The 20567-nt window shown below is 38.7% G+C and overlaps 1 protein-coding gene across 2 annotated transcripts in view; it reads right to left on the reverse strand.

The window, feature by feature from the left end:
- Window positions 1-1378: 1378 nt before the first annotated feature.
- Window positions 1379-20567, reverse strand: part of LOC119143724 (metabotropic glutamate receptor 5) — a 156184-nt gene continuing 136995 nt past the window's right edge. The window contains exons 7-8 of one of the 2 annotated variants that reach the window (XM_037378284.1): window positions 18628-18723; window positions 1379-8910 (exon numbers count right to left, since the gene is read on the reverse strand). In XM_037378284.1, the coding sequence (XP_037234181.1) occupies window positions 8088-8910; window positions 18628-18723 (919 nt within the window). In that variant the 3' untranslated portion in view covers window positions 1379-8087. The remainder of the gene's footprint in view (window positions 8911-18627; window positions 18724-20567) is intronic. The other variant, XM_037378285.1, reaches the window with a different exon arrangement.

Below are 20567 nucleotides of genomic sequence, written 5' to 3' on the forward strand. Positions count from 1 at the left end.
TCTGGGATTGGATTTATTAGTTTATTAGTTTTGAATGCCATCATACTGTAGTGATAATATAAACCAAGAAGAAATGCAGCTGAGAGGTGCTGATGGAGCATGGAAAGAATTAATTTTTCTTGTAAACAACAAAAAAAATATTAGATCCAGTGTTCCAGAGAATGCTTAAAAAAAAAAAAATATTCTGCAGTGAAGCAGGCTATTGCATATTGTTTTCAAAATCCTTGTCTCCAAAGTGTAGTGTAATTGCACTGTTTCTTTTGCTAAAACTTTCTTTGCCTAAAGCAGTATATTTTGTGTAAACAACTGCCATGGAGAATTCTGCATGGAACGAGTTTACTTTGGGAAGTGGACTTTTAGATTGTTCAAAGACACAATGTGGATTCACTTCATTTTTAGTTATAGACGGGTACTTTCCCTACTATTGTGTAATGAAATTATTCCCTTTAATTCTTCAACAGCAAATAAAGCAAATCAGCAGTCCCTCTGGAGGTGTGTTTAGAAAACACTGCGTATGATAGTCTTTGTTCTGAGAGATGCAGTTCACATTCTGCTCGTCACTGCATACACTGCAGCTATTCCAGATTCATGCCAATCTAAGTGAGACCAGATTTTAGAATGGGATGGAGAAGATTTATAACTAAGAAAATTGTTTTTTGGGTTTTGGTTTTTGTTTCATTTTCTTTTGTTTTCCATTTAGCAGGGGAAGTAAAACAAAATCTGTTGGCTGGAAACAGAATGTAGCCAGACTCCAGGTAAGGCATTAATTTCTAGTGGTGACAATAGCAAAGCACTAGAAACCAAATTATTAAAGGGTGTAGAAAATTTTCTCAGATGTTCTGTTTGCAGTTCAAGATTATATGTAAACCTGCAATGGTAGGAGTAATGTGGTTTCTTACAACAGTCATAAAAATAACACTTTGATATATGAATTCTCAGTTGAACAGCTTTGTTTTCGGTTGCTTGAAACTAGGTTATTATTCTATTTCCTCTTGACCTGAAAATCCATATATACCTCACCAACGAAACTGTATTTGTTTCAAAAGAGAAATATCAAACTATACTAGAATGGTAGGCAACTATATGAATGTAGTTAATCATTTAAAACAACGCAGAGAGAGATTATCATTGAAGAGCTTGTGTATAGGCACACCTGCTTCACAGAAAAAATGCACTGAGAACACAGATGTAAGTATTTCAGAGGAAAAAAATATCCACTTTTCAGTCATATCACAGAATTTTTTTAATACTGTTCAAAAAGTACCTGACTCTACATAAACACCAACTATAACATGATGTAGACAATCGAGAAACAAGCAAATGTATTTTTCAATGCTAAAATAAATTACATTTGTACAGGTAGAAAGCAAAACCAAAGCTGATAAAAATGTTAAATTTTATGAAAAATCATTTTCAGTTCACATCAAAATAATAACTTTACATTCTCTATTTTTTAATAGTATAAGCAGCAACAACATAAAAAAGAACAAACGCTCACAGAATGTTTGAAACCAGTTGTTCATAAGTTATTAGCAAATTAAAAAAAATAATTACAAGCACTTGTAGCCCACACAAATCTTTTAGAATTGGCACCGTCTCTCTAAAACATCTATATTCTATATAGATTTCTAATTACAAATACCACCAGCAGCTGCCATATAATCCTATTAGTACATGTAATATACATAGTATATTTGTTCCCATTTGGCAGATTGGAGTGACTTAATGATTATTGTTTGTTTGTACTGTCATTACTCAGACGAGACAAAACCAGCCATATACACCAATTCATCACCTAGATGAATTTTTTACTTACCTTTATGCTTCACTGGTCTGTATCTTTTTTCCTTTTCACAGTTTAGAATTGTAAGTGGCAATTGCAGAGATTTGAACAGAGGGTATAATAATAAACCATAGCAAAAAAGGTGAATTCAGATAATTCAACTGAAGTCTTTAATATGTGCAGTGCACACCGAAATGGGTCGCAGATGAATGATATTCTTGTTCAAGGAGAGTATTGACTTCCTTTTATGCGATTCATGAAACTGCCAGAAAACTGTGACCTCTTTCTTATTTTTGGACCTGTTGTCTCACATCCCTTAACAAGTTTAGTCAAAGTCTGATTTTCTCATTGAGATACTTGCTAGAGTAGCAATGATAAAGAAGAATGGTGGAGGGGTACTATTCACCAAGCCTAGCAAGTTCCTTCAAGAATGAACCTAATCAAATATGTCTACTGTTTGATTCAAAAGAATGTGGGAAGAACATCCTGCCTTTATCATTCTCTGCTAAAGCAAATAGCCTAGATCTAGACATTGACCTCAACAGGTCCAGGGCCAATGCCAGTAAAGGACTTCAGCACGTAAAGTTATGAAGTGTAATACCTATTTTTTTAATACTACTCGGCTCTAGTGTGGAGGCCAGAAGCCTTTGTTAAATGACCAACCATACTGTCAGGTTTGTGAGAAGAATTAGGTGTCCAGCTAAACAATACAACAAGGAAAAAGATGTCTGCGATTATTCTGCTTGAGCCAGTATGGAAATGCAATGCACAGAAAATACTAATTTTCAACTGGGACCCATTTTTGGACATAGCTATACTTTTTGTTTCAAGGTTGGATCACCTTCGAAAAAGATGGCCAGGGGAAAATGAAATGAGTCCATTTTTTTCTGCAGTCTCAGAGAAGTAGGAACCCAAAGTTTAATTCCTTCACCTATCCAAGAAGACTCAGACTCTCCCTTTCCATGGAGAGGTCTGAGAACTCCAGACGGAAGACAAGATGGTTGCAGACACAGAGGTAAGGAAAGGCACATCCTCCCCTCCTGTCACTAAAGCACTTTTCAGAGGAGTATTTTAAGGGGTTTTTTTTGAGCCAATACATTGCACAGAAAACATGTCTCCACTTGTTTTTCATTAAAATACTCACCTGGTCCCTGCTGCAGAGATTTTTAATGTATTTTATATTAAATGGTTATATACCATCCCCAATTATATCAAGAGTAGGTACTATCAGGGTGCTGTTCCTGTTCTACTCTGGAACTCTTGAATTTGTTTCTGTCCTGTGAAGTTACCTTAGTGAGATGAACAGAGCGTACCTCAACACTGAGTCATCACAGCACTTCCAAGCCAGGAGGAAGATTTCTACCACCTCTGGCAATGGCAGGGTTTGAATTTAGGTCTCTTGCCTTCTGACTGACTGTTCTAACCTCAAGGCTATTATAAAAACAGCGGCACAACCAGACCCATAGCCTTAAAACAAAGGATAATTCCTACTCAGTTTCGTAGGGTGTATGATCCTGCTGGTCTATGTGCTGTGCACTCTGTGTACTGAGTCATGGGATATACAGGGTTTTAACCTAAGAACCATTGTTTTCTGGATCCCTAATGGATTTTAGTGTAAGTTAGATGCAAAGATCCTTAGATGTGTCAAGATCAGGGTAGTTGTGAGCATATGCAGATGCACAATGCTAGATGCCTGACTAAGGTGACAGTTGAATAGTGGTTTTAAAACTGGATTTTAAATATAGGTATCAAATTCTGCTGAAATCCTAACTTTAGGCACCAAAGTCCTTATTTTGGGTCAGTCCTGCCTGACACTGGTCTCCAATAGATTTGAATGGTCACGGTCATGTTATTAATCCTGAGCATAGTGCTCCGGTTTCCCTAAGGACCTGACATTTTTTGCATGCTGTCTGTTGCTGTCACGTTTTTCCCTCTCATCTCATAAATTATGCGTTAAGCAGAATAGCAAAGTTGCACACTTTCCTCTACAGAACTTCTACCCCATAGCTGTGCTGTCGTTCAGTCTGATCTTGATTTTTCTAAAGAAAACATCCCGAGGTGAGCACCGCTATCAACCAGAGTCTGAATCACGGATTGGCCTTCCCGTTTACTGTCTTTGGAGATCTTATTCTCACAGTTTTGATCACAAAGTTTTCCTTTTGCAAACACAGGAACTGAGTAAACATCCAAGCAAGCTAACATTTTTTTTTTCTTTTAAAACTTTTAACAGTTAAATTTTAATTAGCATTTAACTTTTAATTCATTTTTGTAGGTGGAAATCAATGGAAGAAGCCAGGACTTTGTGATCAACCAGGCTTCCATGAAACATCAGCAAGTGCTTTGTGGACCATGGTCTAAAAATCTCTGGTCTAAGGTCTCTGTATGAGTTCTAGGCACCAAATGTTCAGATAGAAGTACAAGGAAGCACATCTCCAAAGTCATGCAATTATTCTTCAGAGCCAATTAAAAAGTACAGTTCTTCTTCAGTATTGCTAATGCTTCTTCCCAGCTGACTTGCCAGAGTGATTCTCTTTATTTCAAAAACACAGATTCCAGAGGTGGTTACACCTTCACTCTTCAGGGTTGGCCTCAAGCACAAAAGAAACAAGTGATTTTCCGAGGTCCCTGTGGTCAAGATGACAATAGTTTCAACTCTTTTAATTCCCTTTCTGGCAGCAGTACTAAATTGAAAGGCAAATACAAGCCATTCAGTTGGTACTTGCACAGTCTTTAGCTAGATTGGAAAGTGTTCATGATTGTAACCTTTGCTTTTATGTCTGAAAAACCCTGCCGTTATATCTTAATGTCCTAAACAGAGAATAGCATACAAACAGCATAATGAAATCATAATGTCTTAATTCATAATTTTCTCTTTTCTTATGTCAAACCCACTGGCTTCTGTCAAAGGACTTTCCAGTCTTGCAAATCTCCCACTGGGCTCCTTTGAATTACTGCTACAGTCATTACATAATTGTTACCTTCTTCCCCAAAAAACCTTTCTTCCCTTTGTTGGAATCCAAACATATCATACAAAGTGACATCGACACATTCCAGCCTGTACAATTAAAATGGATTTTGCCTTCTTTAAAGGCCACTAAGGCTGACCTACCTTTCATTAAAGACAGACTGGCAACAGGGAGGTGCAATCTCAGCAAGGTTCATCCTTGGTTCCTTGGGCAATTAAAATTTCTCCTGTGGCTAATAGATATACAGAAGATGCACAACTTCTGCCAAAATGAGAGCGAGCAAAGTGTTTAAAATTTCTTTTCTGTAATACTAGAGTTTTAGCCTCTGAAAATCTGTATTCACATGTTAGATTGAGGCATTTGTGTGTGTGTGCATGTGCACATGCACACCTATATTATCTTGGCAACATATTTAAGTTGTCAAGAAGCTCTGAGCTATAGCTACGGCCAGGATTGCACAGAACCACAGTTTGGGAGCAGAAGAGGTATATTTATGCTGAGTTATATTTTGACAGTTTCTATATCTCACTCCTTTTTACTAATTACATTTTTAAGAAAATATTTTTATGTTTGTCTGTATAATCCTTATTTCCACTGTTGATTATTTCACAGTGCAGTTAAGCCCACAGATTTTAGCAGGAATACATTGGTATTAAGTGTCCACCAACATAAGAAAAGACTACAGAAACAGGAACCTAAAAGGCTAGGGAGAGATCAAGCTGGAAAATGTTTTAGTAAGGACACTGGTCAACAACTTAAAGTATAAGAGAACAGATAGTTATAGAATCCCTTTGAAATTCACATTAACTATCTCAGTACACTCTGTATATATCAAAACAATATTGCACTGATGGGAAATGTATTATCATATAAGTCTTCCATGAACAACATTTAAGTGGCCCAAATTCCCTAAATGTGAATGTTTGTCACAGACTAATTGGATGTGCTCTTCCCTTAAATGCAGGTTGGTTGTAACCTGTGAAAAAAGATGCCTTTTCCTAAAGATGTGGGCAGCTAAGGAATGATGAGACATGCTAGTACTGTGACCCAGGAGGGCAAAACCAAGCTCTGGTCTGGAAACCATAGAGCTGCACTAATCAGTCATGTGAGGAGGCAAGAACTACCTATAAGCAACAAGGACCTAAAGTCATGACTTGGTGTATCTACCTGCCTTCTGGAGTAGAGCTGTTTTGTGACCTGCTGGTTCACGCTCTAGGCATAGCTAGTAAACAACTCTACCTGGCAAAACAAGCATGCCCACAGACCGCTCTTGGATAACACTGTCTTGTGCGGGATGTAGAGTCATTAAAGTATCTCTGTGAGGTGCTAGCCTGGATTCGTTCATCTAGTGCTTTTGTTTTTTTAACGTTGTTGAGCAGCAAATTGGGGTGCAGCACATAATGGTGAAACTAATGTCCCAAAGGAATAGAAAAATGCTCTTTGCTGAACTATGTGAATGTGCTTTCATCTTTTTTGTTTGTTTTGTTTGATCAATTATTTATTATTTTGGATATGGGGAGAAAAAGGGGGTATGAACTTTGATTACAAAATATTTATTGTCTTTGAAGAAATAAGATCTAAGTGTTTTGAAAATGAAACATAGCAGCCTTATCAAGGCTCCCTTCCATGAGGCTGTCTTCTATATAAGGCTACATCAACTCAACTTTGAGTTGAAGTACATTGCTCACCATTTCATACTATCCTTAAATAAAATAAAACAAACCCATAAAAGTTTGGCACCTGAGGACAGCTATGTCATGAAGAAGAGAGCCAATACAGTGTGCGTTTAGGGCCTGACTTGCAAGTTCTATGTAACTACACCTATCAAAAATTATGTAGCTTCTATTCAAACTTTAAAACTCTTCCCTGCCTGTATTAAAAAAGTGCTGTGACAGTATGAAGTGCACTAAACTGTACTACCTTGGTATAGGAAAAAAATAAGGGGAATCCCCTTGCTTCTGTGAGTTGCTAAGAAACAAAGAAAGACTCTGTTGCTTCATATCTCATTAGGTCTTCTCTGTTTTTACTTTACTCTGTATTGCTTCGAAAGATTTTTTTTCTTTTTTTTTTTTTTTGTCACAGTTCATAGCTGCAAGGCATCAGCAGCTAAATAAGGTTAAAATTGTTGCTTACTAAAGAGTGGTTAAATCACCTCTAAGCAGAGTTTGACACAGGGTTTTTTCTCCCTATCTATGAGTTATGACAACCTTTCCATTGACAGTTAGCATTCATCATAATCCAGCTTGGTCTCCTAGAATTCTGTCATTCAAAGCATGGAGAAAATCCTTAGGGTGTTTACCTGTTCCTTACAAGCAGAGTCTATGGGAACCCGAATAAGTATTTTAACTGGTAATCTTAGCATAAGAACATCCATAAAAATGTGTGGATTTCAGTAGGGAGTGCAGCTATAATATAGCTTGGTAGTGCTGCTAGAAAGAGAATATTCACCTCAACAACTTGCCCTGATAAGGGAATTACAAAACAGTACTCCAGAAAATATTTTTTGCTACTTCATTATTAGTTGGCAACATGGTGAAATAGTCAGGAAGTCTTCCTTGGGTTTTGTTGCTGTGAAGGTGAATCCAATGTTAACAAATCGAATATTTGATACTGAGAGAAGAGAATTTCATAAACAAACGTGTAGGTTGAGAAGTCACTTGTAAAGCCCTCCATATTGCAGTCACTCACTGCAAAGCCTCAGCTTAGTGTTATCCACGTGGAACGTTTCACGGACACAGTATGCTTCAGCAAGAAGTTTGGTAGTTATTGGACATACATTACTGCTTTCCGAGATCTTCATAGAAAAAAAAAAAAAAAAAAAAAAGAAAGAAAGCTTGACAGGTTGGTCCCAGATTTGAGTCTGTTAGAAAATGTACATTCAATGTTTGGTCTTCTATTCTTGATAAAAGATCAAGGTTCACTTCTGGGTAAGGAATCAGAGTAAACAAACAAACCATTGTACAGTTGTTTACAATCTAGTTCCCCCCCTGCCCCGTATAGTGTACACACAGTTCATTGTAATACTAAAGCAAAGCACTTGGTATGTAACTGATTTAACAGACTCCTTATAAGCCCTCAAAAATAGATTCAGTGTTTCTGAAAAGCCCATGTTTTTTTAAGGCCACGATAATCTGCCAAGAGTCATTTTGTCTTTAAAACAGCATAATTAATCTGATGTTTCCACTTCTCAAGTAATTCGTCTTCTTCCTCTCTGTTTCTCACAAGATGACCCAACACCTCTTGCTCTATCTGCGTAAACACTGGAGATCTTGAAGGCCTGGCTGTCCCCTCACTACTTGCTTGTAGTCGTTGAGATCCAACGTTGCCTTGAACTACATTCACAGCGAAGAAGAACTTTGAGTATAATCTCTGATGAGGAGTGTGTCATACTTTGGGGAGGACGGGATACAGAGAGCCGATTCAGAAACTGGAGAGCTGGGAGACGCACTTCCAGAATCGATAGAGTCTCTAAAAGGAGAAGGAGGAGTTAAAGCTACCAACTCCTCCAGGTCTTGCTTGGCTGATGGGGTCTCTGAAGTGCCTTCTTTGATGCTGCCATTTGAAGGTTTCCTAGCTGACTGCGAAGCACCGTTAACTTCAATGGCAGGAAGTGGTTGGATCTCTGCAAATGTGGTCATTGTCGTAGGGAGCTGGATTTCCCGTGGAATCAGGTATGAAGAGCAGAGAGGAGTGGCCACCATTGTCCCTGGACTGGCTGTTGAAAGCATCATAGAGTTCAGCTCGCTGATATTGGCTGTAAAGCGAGTAACCACGCTACTGATCTGCTCCATGAGGGAGCCTTGAGAGGAGCTACTCCGCTGAGGAGGCTCTGACTGGAAGGTAGGGGCATCATCTTCTGTTCGGCTAACGGAGGCAGTTCTGTGGCTCAGGGTGCTGATAGGCGAGGGAGTCTGTGGTTGGTACTGAGCTGGGTATTGCTCTTCTGCTTCCGAAACATCGTAAAGCGTTTTGGCACTAGCCTCTGGAAATGTAGCGCTGCTACTATGTCGGCTACTATCTGTGCTTTTAGAAAAAGGCTTGATGACTGCGGTTTGATTTGGGTTCTCTTTTTTGTTGATGTGGATCGACAACCGCTGCCAAAGGTGTGCTCCTCGGCTGCTTTTCTCATTCTGGGCCCAGGAAACCGATTTCCCATTAGAGCTGTAAACAGAAATGAGATAAGATGGCAACATGCATCAAAGTTAGAAATATAATCTTTATACCTATACCGTGGGTATGTGGTATCCTGGAGCTTATATTCATCATAAAACTTGACTGTAATTTCATCCATATCTATATTTGTATCTATACCTATCTATTGCAATATATCTATATCTATCATTTATACCTATACGTTCTATGAAAAAAATACGTGTGCCAGCTCAGTTCATGGGCCATTTGTGCATCCAGCCATGACCTACTCTGTGCTAGTTCATGGCCACTGCTGATCCCTCTGTTGCCGCCCTTGGGATATAGGCAGTGTCCATCCTGGGGGACGGAGCAGCTTGATGGTTTCTCTTATGTTGGATTGGTGTCAGGAAGGGGGGGGGGGAGGGCTTTTGGACTGAGGGATGCATGGAGGAGTAAGGAAGAAGTAAATGCTTGGAGGGAGTAGGTGAGAGACCTGGACTGGCTGGGTTGCAGGGGGCGGGTATGTAGGCTGGCCTGGGAGCATTTGGTGGCAAGGAGCTTTGTGTAGGCTGCTAGCCATGGATTCCTGGGCTGGGGCAGGGAGTGTAGGTGGGGACATGGAGAAGTGTAGCCTGTTACAGGTGGGAAAAATTCTGCTTATATCCCACTACTTGGAAGTATTGGAGCAATATTCAGAAAGGGGCTATACTGGTTGTGGGTGGAAAGAGGTTTCTAATGGGTGACTTCTTCATCAAGGTACTGGGTAAGTTAGCCACCGCTAGGTTAAAGAATGTTATTTTTTTTTAAATTGCAGGTCAGCTTAGCAACTAAAACTATATTCCTAGTAAGAAAGAAAGAACGGACAAGTTATACAAACAGCTCCTCATGGTGACTTGAGTTTGGAGACAGCAACAAACATTTTGCTTCACTCTCCTGCAAAATGAGTCCTCTAAAGGTAATTTCTCTTCAGATCTCATCATACTCTGCTCTTTATTCAAGTTGCTCATTTTTCTCCTCTTGCTACCTAAAAAAAGCCAGTTGTGGCACTTATAAACACCTGGTATGAAACTACTCCTTTCACATCTTCCTTAGGCTGATAAGCTGGTGTTTAGACGTACATTAACTTATAGTTCTTGGGATTAAGAAAGACCATTTAGAAAAATTTCTTAGCTGAAACAGACAATGACTCTGAAATGATGTCAACAGAAAAAACATAGTCTTCACATACAAATAAGCATGATTTATATATAAAATGCAACAGAGCTTTAAACAATTCAGTTTGGTTTCCAAACATTTGCCACAGCCATTTAGGATTTTTGGAAAGATAACCACTTCAGAGACCCTGGCAGAGTATCACAAATTTGTGGTTGGTTTGGTTTTTTTTTTAAGCCTGAAATAGATATGCTCACACGTTAGCCTGCAATGAACAGTTTGCAAGACACATAGTTTACTAAACACAGATGACTTTATACCAGCCTTCATGTGGAGGCTTGCCACACACTATCAATTAAATAGCTCTTCCAGTCATCTGAAAAAAAAAAGTTGTGTGCTGACTATAAACAAAACCTTCTTGTGGGTTCACATCCACAATTACATTACATGGAATTACGACGGATCATGTAACACTACATATGTCAACAGCTTTCCCCAACAGCAGCATGAAAGAATCCAGCAGACAAACACAACGTAAACCAGTGGGTATTTTAAGAGAGGTTAGACTGGGAGATGATCTGTATGAGTACATAAGGGCTCACCTCTTTGCTGCAGTGATCACCAGGATGTTATCTGGATCTTGGAAGTTACTTGACATGCACCTACCCGCAAAATGCCAGGCAGAACAGCTGGTGGCTTGTAACTTGCTGTTCAGACAAGACTTTCTTTTTGCTGGACCTCAGTCAAAGCCAGAAGGAAAAGCAAAATCTAACCTGTAGCACTGATCACTTTGACTCTTTGCATCTCTGGTGGATGCAATTCTGAGCTGATCAGGAGTTGACACTAACGTCTTCCCAGAGGAAAACTGTTGCCTCTGAGGACTGTGTGCTCCTCTCACTGGAGCATGTACTTGGTGGCTGTTAGATGTTTGAGAGCCCTGTCTCTTTAGCCGTGCTGAGTCTTGAGCTCAGTGGGAGCTCAGTGCCAACAGTGGAGCAGGGGGAGCAGATTTGGATCCTTTGGCAGGTGAGATCTTGCCTCTAGTTCTCATATGATGACCATGAGACACCTCCTCCCAACTCCTGCTGAGTTTGAGGTGGACCAGGAGGCTGGGTGACCCAGCACGTACAACTTTGATCTGACAGAAAGAGAGGGCCTAGTTCTAGTCCTGGATGTCCTCCTTGGTGGAGTCTCTTAAGTTCTGCTGAGTTCAGAGCTCAGAGGGATCTGTGACAGACCTGCCTGCCACAGGCGTGAAATAAATGCCATTAACATGAAGGCTTAGCCAATGCAAATGGAAAAGCTTGCCTGAAGAAAAATGTAGCACGCCTCCTGACTGAAGTGCTGGCTTAGTACAGATGTTCAAACCCTATGGCTTGAAGTCTGCACATGAGCACTAAATGCATGAAGGTATTTTCAGTTTACTGAAGGTCAGATTGTAAGAGGTTGCGAAGGGAACATGCCACTCCCTGGTCACCACTCAGGAGACAGTTATTAAGGAGGGATATGAGGGTGAACAGCCTGGGGAAAGGAAAAGGATGAAGCTGGGGATGTCTCCAGCCCTTGGCAAGGGCAACTGACAGTTAAATCTTCAGCAGAGCCACTGTCACCAGCCCCCTGAATGCCAGTCTGGTTTTGGATCAGCCTTGGCTGCTGCACTTGTTTACTGCCTTTGCACTGTGCCCAAGAGTAATCAAGCTGTATGTGTGGCTCTCATGGAGATCCTAGGGTTCTAAAGGAGACACGGTGGCTGTTTGATGTAAATTTTGTGCTAAAAGACTTGACCATTATTCATTGCAAATTCCTTGATATAAAAAACTGAGCAGGAAGCAAGCAGCAATTTATAAGTATGAATGAACCCTATAGTTAAAATCCCATAGTTTGCCCAGCAATAATTGAAATTGTTTTCTCAGAAATGTATCATCCAATTCATCATGCTGCACCTACTTACTACAAAGTTGATGCTGGACTGAGGTGTGCAATCATTTACTACCTCAGTGAAAGCAGCACCACTTGCTTTCTTATACTGGGAGGTGTGCAATCATTTACTACCTTGGTGAAAGCAGCGCCCCTTGCTTTCTTATACTGGCATGAAGCTGTGTTACAGATAAATTGCAGTGATCATGCTTTAAGATCCTGCTCTAACTGCCTCTTGCTGCTCTGTCAGGTTAACTGGAAACCACTGCAATGCATGCAAACTAAAAACAGAGCAATAAAGATAGATTGCAGACATAGACTATGATCCCTACTAATGGAGTTGTTTGTATTTATTATGCCCAGCTCTTCCATAACCCTTTGATGATGGGAACTTTAGGTCTGTGAAATTCTAGAGTTTTCTTGCACACAGATTTTGGCTTCCTCAGATGAGAACAGAATAATTACACTTTTGAGCTCCCAAAGGAATTCCACTGCTAAGTTTAGCTGAATACACATTTTTCTACCCCACTCTGCTTTTCTGCTGGCACACTACATGGAATAGAGCAGAGCAGAGTATAGGTTGTACCTGTAGAAGAGTAAATGCCAATTACTGACATAATTTCCAATCCAAAATGCTAGCAAAATACTTCCTTTTTGGTAAAACAAAGCTTTTTCCATTATGCATTTTTTTTTTTATTTCAATATATGTTATTTAGGTTAAGCTTTATGTACAAGAGGGATTCCCTCACAAGTAATACTAATTGTTTCTTGAGTCACTTTACTAAAAGCTGCTTTGATTTTGATAGCTAGGCTTCTTCCCAGCCTCCTAGACCTACCATGGTATAACATGTATAAGAAATGATAGTGGTATAAATGAGAGAGCTTTTAAGTGTCTGATATTTCAAATATTTCCTCTATAGTTGTCCACTTACTGACAGAATAGCAATTACTATTGTTTCTCATTTTCTTCTCTTACTTATTCATTTCAGAGTCACTTAAGTTTTGCCTTTAGGGCTTTGTTCTGTATTAATAAGTGATATTAACTTTTTTATCCATTTAGGTGTTAAGAAAAATGTTCCCCTCCCCTTACACATAATTTCTTTTTACTACCTAGAATATATCACTTCATTTTTGGTTGTAGTAGCAGAAGTTTTGTTTCAGCATTTCTTGCTCTGTGGTATGATTATCTATGAGATGGTGCATAGCTCTGCCACCAGGGCTTCTTTAGCCAGATACTATTAAAGCAAATGTGTTTTGTGAGGTCCTTCAAATTGCAGAAGAAATGAAACAGAAGAAGAGGACCTGAGAACCACAGCAGCTAAAACCTCATACTTTAGCAAGGGTGCCATTCTCATTAATTACCTGAAGCTGCTAAACTGAATTCTGGTGATGAGTGCCTAGGGACTAGTATTAAGAGTTTCTGAAAGCATATGTAATCTGAAAAGTTACTTGTTCTCTTGTTCATATCTTTAAATGAAATAAGAAAATCTGTTTAAAATGATGGAATTTATTATTTTCTAGGAAAGCTTAGAATGCATAGCTACATAGTATTATTCAGCAGTGGAAACTGGAACGCAAGGGAAATCAATAGAGATTAATACAAAAATTTAAGGGAATTTTTGTTCTTTAACACATACCAATATCAGTATCTGAATCCAGATTCGAAATGATAGAAGTGAAAACAGATACTAGACAATAACTTGATGGAGACCTGCATGATCTGTTTGAAACCTGTCCTCACATTAATATAATAAGGAATGATTTCAAATTCTTTAATTTATAAATCCAGGCATGGAAGTTTATATTTCACAAGACTGATCTACATTTTTTTGAGCTAAAATTGGCAGCAGTTACACTTAGATGTTTCAATGGCTGAAGTAGAGTGCTGAATTCAAACTTGAAACTATATCTTGTTTTATAAGAAGATGATGTAGTTAAATTTTTGCTCCAACACTGTGCAGACCAAGCCTGTTCCTTAAGGACAGTCTTCTGCTGTCTTTAAGGCAGAAATTATCCACAGAAGCAACTGGTAATGTTAAGCAGGATAAACTTCTGTACTTAGTCCATACAACTTTCTGCCAAGGCAATTTCTTGTTATTCAAAATAAAAAGTAAGAAGCGGTTGTCCTTTTAGACTCCTCTGCTGAAAACTTGTTAGAGACTCGATATGATTGATAAACAGTGCTATCTGTAGATTTAATTAAGAACTGACTCTTCATAAGGGGTGGACCTATGTGTGTGTCTCTGATGCATGCTGGCATGGGCACGTCTTTATTTTGTTTTTCTGGTCTTGTCACTTGAGACAATCTCAGATCAATATACATTTTGCTTGTAGTGACCCAAGTTGTTCATCCCTGGGAGAATGCAAGTGACTTGCAACATGCTACAAACACTGGAATAAAATAAGTGGTTGAAGTGGCGAACTCCCATATACCTGTATGAAGCCACTGTTCCTCCTGGGACTGCAGGACATACTGGGTGACTGACTAAAACTGGATGCAGAACCCTAAGGTGTCTAAACTAGAGCAGTTCTACCACTGCAATGGTTTATGTTGTTACTATTCCTCTCATTTTAAATAGTTTTTAAGGAAACCTCTACATGCCTATAGAATTGTTTCCCTGGGTGAAAGCCAACTCTGCTACACACAAATAACCTGTCAGTGACACATCACTAGTCATTTAGCTTAAATTATTCCCATGTTGCTTTTTCTATGGAAATAAATTACAGTAAAAGGTATAAAAGGAATGATACAGGGCAAAAATTAATTTTGTCCTGTCCCAAGTTCTAGAAGTAAACAACATATTTTGTGATTATTTTGCAGAGTTGTTTTCTGTTAACAACAGCCAGGGCATTTATTTCTGTTCCTCCACAAACTGTAATCTGTTGGTACCTCTTTTCCATGTGAAAATCACAGCTGACATTTATACGAATTACTTTAATGTATAAGGATGTAAGAAACTACAAGGTGAGAGAAAGCTGATGGACAGAAACTTTGCCAGTGATCTCCCAGCGCAGCCACCAGCAACGCTGATGCTGGCAGCTGTTTCAGCAGCATGCCTAGTTAGAACAGGAATTGAAATCTCTGGTATCTGAATGAAACATTTATAGGACACCTATTATGACCCAAAATGCAAAAATGATTTTGATAGCAGATGTATCTTCTTTCCTCTATTACTGTGACCTCATTGCAATTGTTAATTAAGGCAGCTAGTGCTGGGTTTCACTTCTTGTCTGAGAAAATGTCACTTCAAGCATCTCTGAGCACGTCTACTACACTGGAGCATCCTGTTTCCAGGAGGCAAAGAGGACAATGTTGCCTCTTGAACTGTGAGCTCTGCTTCCTGATGCACAAAGCTTTAAAATGCTTTCAACATTGATTAGTCAACGTGTTTTTTCACTGATAATTTGCTAAAGGTACAAAATGGAAACAGGGAAAAATAGGAGCCATCAGCTTTCATGACTCTGGTCAGAAGCACAAGCAGTGCACAATAAAGAAAAGAAAAAAAGAAAAGAAAAAAGAAAAGAAAAGAAAAGGAAAGAAAAGAAAAGAAAAGAAAAGAAAAGGAAAGAAAAGAAAAGGAAAGAAAAGGAAAGAAAAGGAAAGAAAAGGAAAGAAAAGGAAAGAAAAGAAAGGGAAAGAAAAGAGAAGAAAAGAAAAGAGAAGAAAAGAAAAGAGAAGAAAAGAAAAGAAAAGAAAAGAAGAGAAAAGAAAAGAAAAGAAAAGAAAAGAAAAGAAAAGAAAAGAAAAGAAAAGAAAAGAAAAGAAAAGAAAGGAAAAGAAAAGAAAGGAAAAGAAAGGAAAAGAAAAGAAAAGAAAAGAAAAGAAAAGAAAAGAAAAAAGAAAACAAAAGAAAACAAAAGAAAAGAAAGGAAAAGAAAAGAAAGGAAAAGAAAAGAAAGGAAAAGAAAAGAAAAGAAAAGAAAAGAAAAGAAAGGAAAGGAAAAGAAAAGAAAAGAAAAGAAAAGAAAAGAGAAAAAAGGAAAAAATAACTTTCCCAGTTATATCTCCATAATCAAGGGTTGATTTAAATTCTATCCTCTGCAAAGAGTATACCATTGGAAGAATTTCAGGTGTTTGGTATGCCTGATAAATAATTACAGTGATATTTATGCACATGGGACTTAACAGCAGAAAAATTATTTTTGTGAATTACTAAGCAGTTTCTTATTCATTGCATTTAATCTAATCAGAAATGCAGATATGATGCAAGAAGTGCAGAAAAAAAAAAGAAAAAAGATAATTGTGATGCCTGCTTTGTGAAAGCCTCATAAAACATCCCATTCCATAACGGGTTTTATCAGATATGTATGAATGATGCTTACAGGTGATGTAGGGTGTAGAAATTTCCCTTACTCAGAAATAGCCTTACAAAGTATCACCTAGCATACCCATTACTGATATTTTTATGTCACTTTTCATATTGAAAAATCCCAAGCCATTCTAATATACAGACATAGTTAGGCCTTAATGTGAAAAATATAAAAAATCCACGCTAGAGTTGGAACACTAAAGTAATATTGCATGTAGGATTAAACAGCACTGCCCAGTATGAAATTGCACAGCATTTTTTAGACTGAAAGTATGTAAGTGGGATTTGGTCAGTATCATGGGACCTTTTCATCCCATTGGGATTTTTTCATTATTCGCAGATGGTCAGACCCCTGCATCTGTCTTTTTCCATCTGCACTTCATCCCAGTAACTTCTAGCACTGGTCTGATACTTACTGAGACAGGAGAATGGCACCTACTTTCCTTTCTGCAACATCTAGGTTCTCTCTGGGAGGTTCCCAGGCTATGCAGTGGTAGCTCTACTTAGCTCATGAAATTTGACAAGGACCACTGGCCAGGACACTGTGGCTGGAGACAACAAAACACAGCCATCAAATGCAATTGCACTCTCTGTTAAGCAGCAAGTATTCTTAACTGTTTGAGTAGGTCTTGCAGCTGACAGTCTTGCTGTGGAACTATTAGACTGACACAGTTTCCAGTCTTTTTGACTGTTAGGGCATCCTCTTTAACAGGAAGCTTTTTCTCCTCTCTACTTGACTCAGATCGATTACAGTCTGGAATGCAAACAGATTCTTCACTGTGAAGATATAAAATATAAAAAAAAGAAGTTTTTCAAATATATAAATATGGCCAGGCAAAACAGAGCTGAATACTGTACAACAAATTACAGTTGTTTGGCATTTACATGTACTTTTCTGCTCTTTTTCTCTTATATATTGACTGCAGATAGCTTTTAAATGAAGAATAAATATCACTGAAGGCAATGAAATGTAGGGGGGAAAAATTCCAGACAACACACAGACAAGAAACAGAATCCCAGCTGACAAAAAAACCCCAAACCAACAGGTGTGTATACATTTTGTACAAGACTGAAAGATGAATGTTCCTGATGTTACTTAAACAGCGGGAGTCCCCCAGGTGTGTGCTGTGTGGTGTTATAGTTGATAGCCTTATGTACATGAGTGAATATTGTGGTACCCAAGGGGAACATAACACTGTGCAAGTGTTTCACTGAACACCCTCCTGCAATGGTGAAATTCACCTGTCATGTAACACTTGGGGAAAGTAAAGCTATAATTTGGTCATACTGTGCTCTAAGGTTACATTTATAAATACCTTGCAGGGGTCAATAAGGAATAAGTGAGTAGGTCTTTTAGTAAATGGTAAACAAAATGCTTGTAACTTGTAGTAGAATGTAAAACAACGATACAATGCTTATTAAGAGTATTATTTCATGAAAGATTTATAACCATCTGTGACACATGCTGCTTATTCATTTATTAATGGAGATGTCTGGGGAAATGGATTTTCTGTCCTGTGGAAGAGTTCAACATTTGGAAATCTGACTGGCTCAAAATGAGATGAATAGCTGAAATCTCCAAGTATTTCACAGAATTAAATAGTTTGAAATACTTCAATACATAAACATCAATATGGCCATATTGAAACAGTTCATCCCAGAAACACTGAAAAAAATTAGTATTTGATATTCATTAAAATTGTAACTTTGGTGGACGGTGTCATGCAATATATAATGGTCAAAACAAATCTGAAATTAAATATATAAATTAAATTAAATGGAGAAAGCTATGAAAATGTGTTCTGAACTCTATTTGAAATGAGTTTGAAACCTTTCCTTAAAACCACTGTAAAACTCAGCACTTTCCCACAAGATATATTTAATAAGAAGAACCAACATTTTCATAATGAAAATGTTTTCATCCATCAGTTTTTCTCTGGTCTTTTTAAAAGCTCTTTTGACTAGACCTAATGTAACCCCTGACATGTAGTGGGACCACCATTCCAGAGGAGTTCTGGAGCTGCTTATTATAAGGTTGAATGCTGTCTCTCTTTATCTGCTCTACTGGCTTAGTGAGTCTGGTGTAAGGCTTCTCCTCCCCAGAGCACCATATTACAACAACATCACACAGGACACGTGGTTTGGATCACTTGAATGAACATGGTGCAGGGTTTTATTTTGGAGGTCAGATGGAACACAGAAATCAGCAGTGGCCACGTGTTTTCTATTTCCTTTTTCTTTTCTAAACATACTGTTATGGGATGCACAGGAATTACAGACAGAGGATCTGGCCTGGCATTGTCCCAGGGCTGCTCCTCTTGTTCACAGACATATCACACTGCCCTAAGGCCACTTGCTGTTTGCTTACCTGGTCATTGTAGCTCTCCCACCATTCCCCATACTCCCTTTTGGGGTGAAACACTCTATTTCCGACTTGTGCGGGGCCAGTCTCCTGCCTTTGTACCTAATAAATCACGACAACAACAGGAGCAAACAGAAAGAAGTGATTGCATGCTCAGCTCTTCTGTGACAGCTGCTGTGCAAAAGGCCATGCACATGAATGCTACGGTGGCAGTGGTGGGGTATAGTGCAAAGCAGCTGTGGGAGCAGTGGAACAACTGCATAAAATCCCAGACCTGTGTTAAAGCAAACAGGGCTATGCAGGAGAGGTGCTCACCATTTCCTTTTAGATAGATAGATAGATAGATACATAGATAGATAGATAGATAGATAGGAGGAGCCAAAAAATTCTGCATACTAAATAGCATGCTAACCTTCTGTCTTTAATATTTTTTGGAGTCAGACGAAAATGCTTGGCTGAACAGTTTGACAATTCAATTAAGGATCAGTGAGAAATCAGCTGGTGGCCACATTGTCAACCCTAACTTAATCTTTTTCTCTGATCCTCCATCTCTGTTACACTGGATTTGTTCCTCTGCTTGTCAAAGCAAGCACTGGTGTAGTTGATTGCTGCGATAACATTTGGGTGGGCTCACAGTTCATGTCCCCAGTGGGCCTTCCTCCCTCCATTAGCAATATAAGGGTGCTAGTGACTTGCTGAGATGTAGACATAAGGTCAAGAGAAATCAACCCCAATCCTAGAGTCCAGTTCAATACTATGGATGTTTTAAATACTGTACCTTGCACTTGGATGAAAAATTCACTTGGATAAACATTTTAATACTTGAGGACCTAATTAATCCTTGGATAAGATACCAGGATAAGAACTGGTCATTGTTTACTTTCTGAGCACCTAACTGGGCAGTGAGCATTGAAGAAGTCTTATGCTGGCTCTGTTCCTGGTGGTGAATTTCACCCTCATTGTACAAGTTCTTGTGCTAGGTATTGAAATCCCTGTTTAAATGCTTTAATAAAATTTGGGCAAAATGCTTGCAGAAGTCTTCTCTAAAAGTTTGTGATAACCCATTCCCACATGTGAGGAGCTGCACTGTGGGCATTTAACACACTTCTGTGAGGAAGCTGGTACATTTTAACACTGCTAGTATTACAGAATAAATCAGTTATTGATTGCTTATCCAATGACCTGATCTAGATAGCAAAAGGTACCTTGAAAAGAACAACTCTGTAAAAGAGAAATAACCTGAGTGCACACAAAGTGAAGCTAAACTTTGGATGCAGTTTTAGCAGATCCTCAGAGGCAGTGTATATTGCATAAATAATTGAGGAAGAACCTTCGTGAATCTGAGAGTGAACCAGAGACAGTAAAATGAGGTGTGCTCAGTGCAGAGAGGTCCTTTCATTTATAATTGTAACCTTACTGAAATGAGGAACAACAGGAGCTTTGTGGACTGGCTACCAAGCTTTTAAGGCAATCCAGAATGCGGTATATGGAGTGCTCCCAGAGAGGCACGAAACTCGTGCAGGACACATACATATTAAGTTTCCTAGAGCAGAGGAAAAAGTGGAGGGGCTTAGAGAGTAGATAAATTCACTGAAAAATATGAAGGAAGTCAAACTGGATTGTACAAATTACATTGGGGTAGACAGAGAGAAATAGCAAAAGGAAAAGAATATTTTAGAAACTTCACAGGAAAGAAAAGGAAATAAAGCTGGGGTGGAGGTGTCAGACATCAATGGAAGTAGAGTTTGGGAAGAGCAGGAAGGAAACACAGTTACATTCAGATAGCCAAAAGAGGTACTCTGTGCCCAACAAGACAGAAAGAGAGAAAGTCAAGACTAAGAGAAGGAATTTGGGGACTCTAAATGTTCACAATAAGCTGAATACTAAAAAGTAGCCAACAGAAGGAAACGAGGTAAGTGTCCTTGGTAACTCCATCCTGAAGAACC

The sequence above is a fragment of the Falco rusticolus genome, chromosome 2 (assembly GCF_015220075.1).
Source record: "Falco rusticolus isolate bFalRus1 chromosome 2, bFalRus1.pri, whole genome shotgun sequence".
Classification (NCBI taxonomy): domain Eukaryota; kingdom Metazoa; phylum Chordata; class Aves; order Falconiformes; family Falconidae; genus Falco; species Falco rusticolus.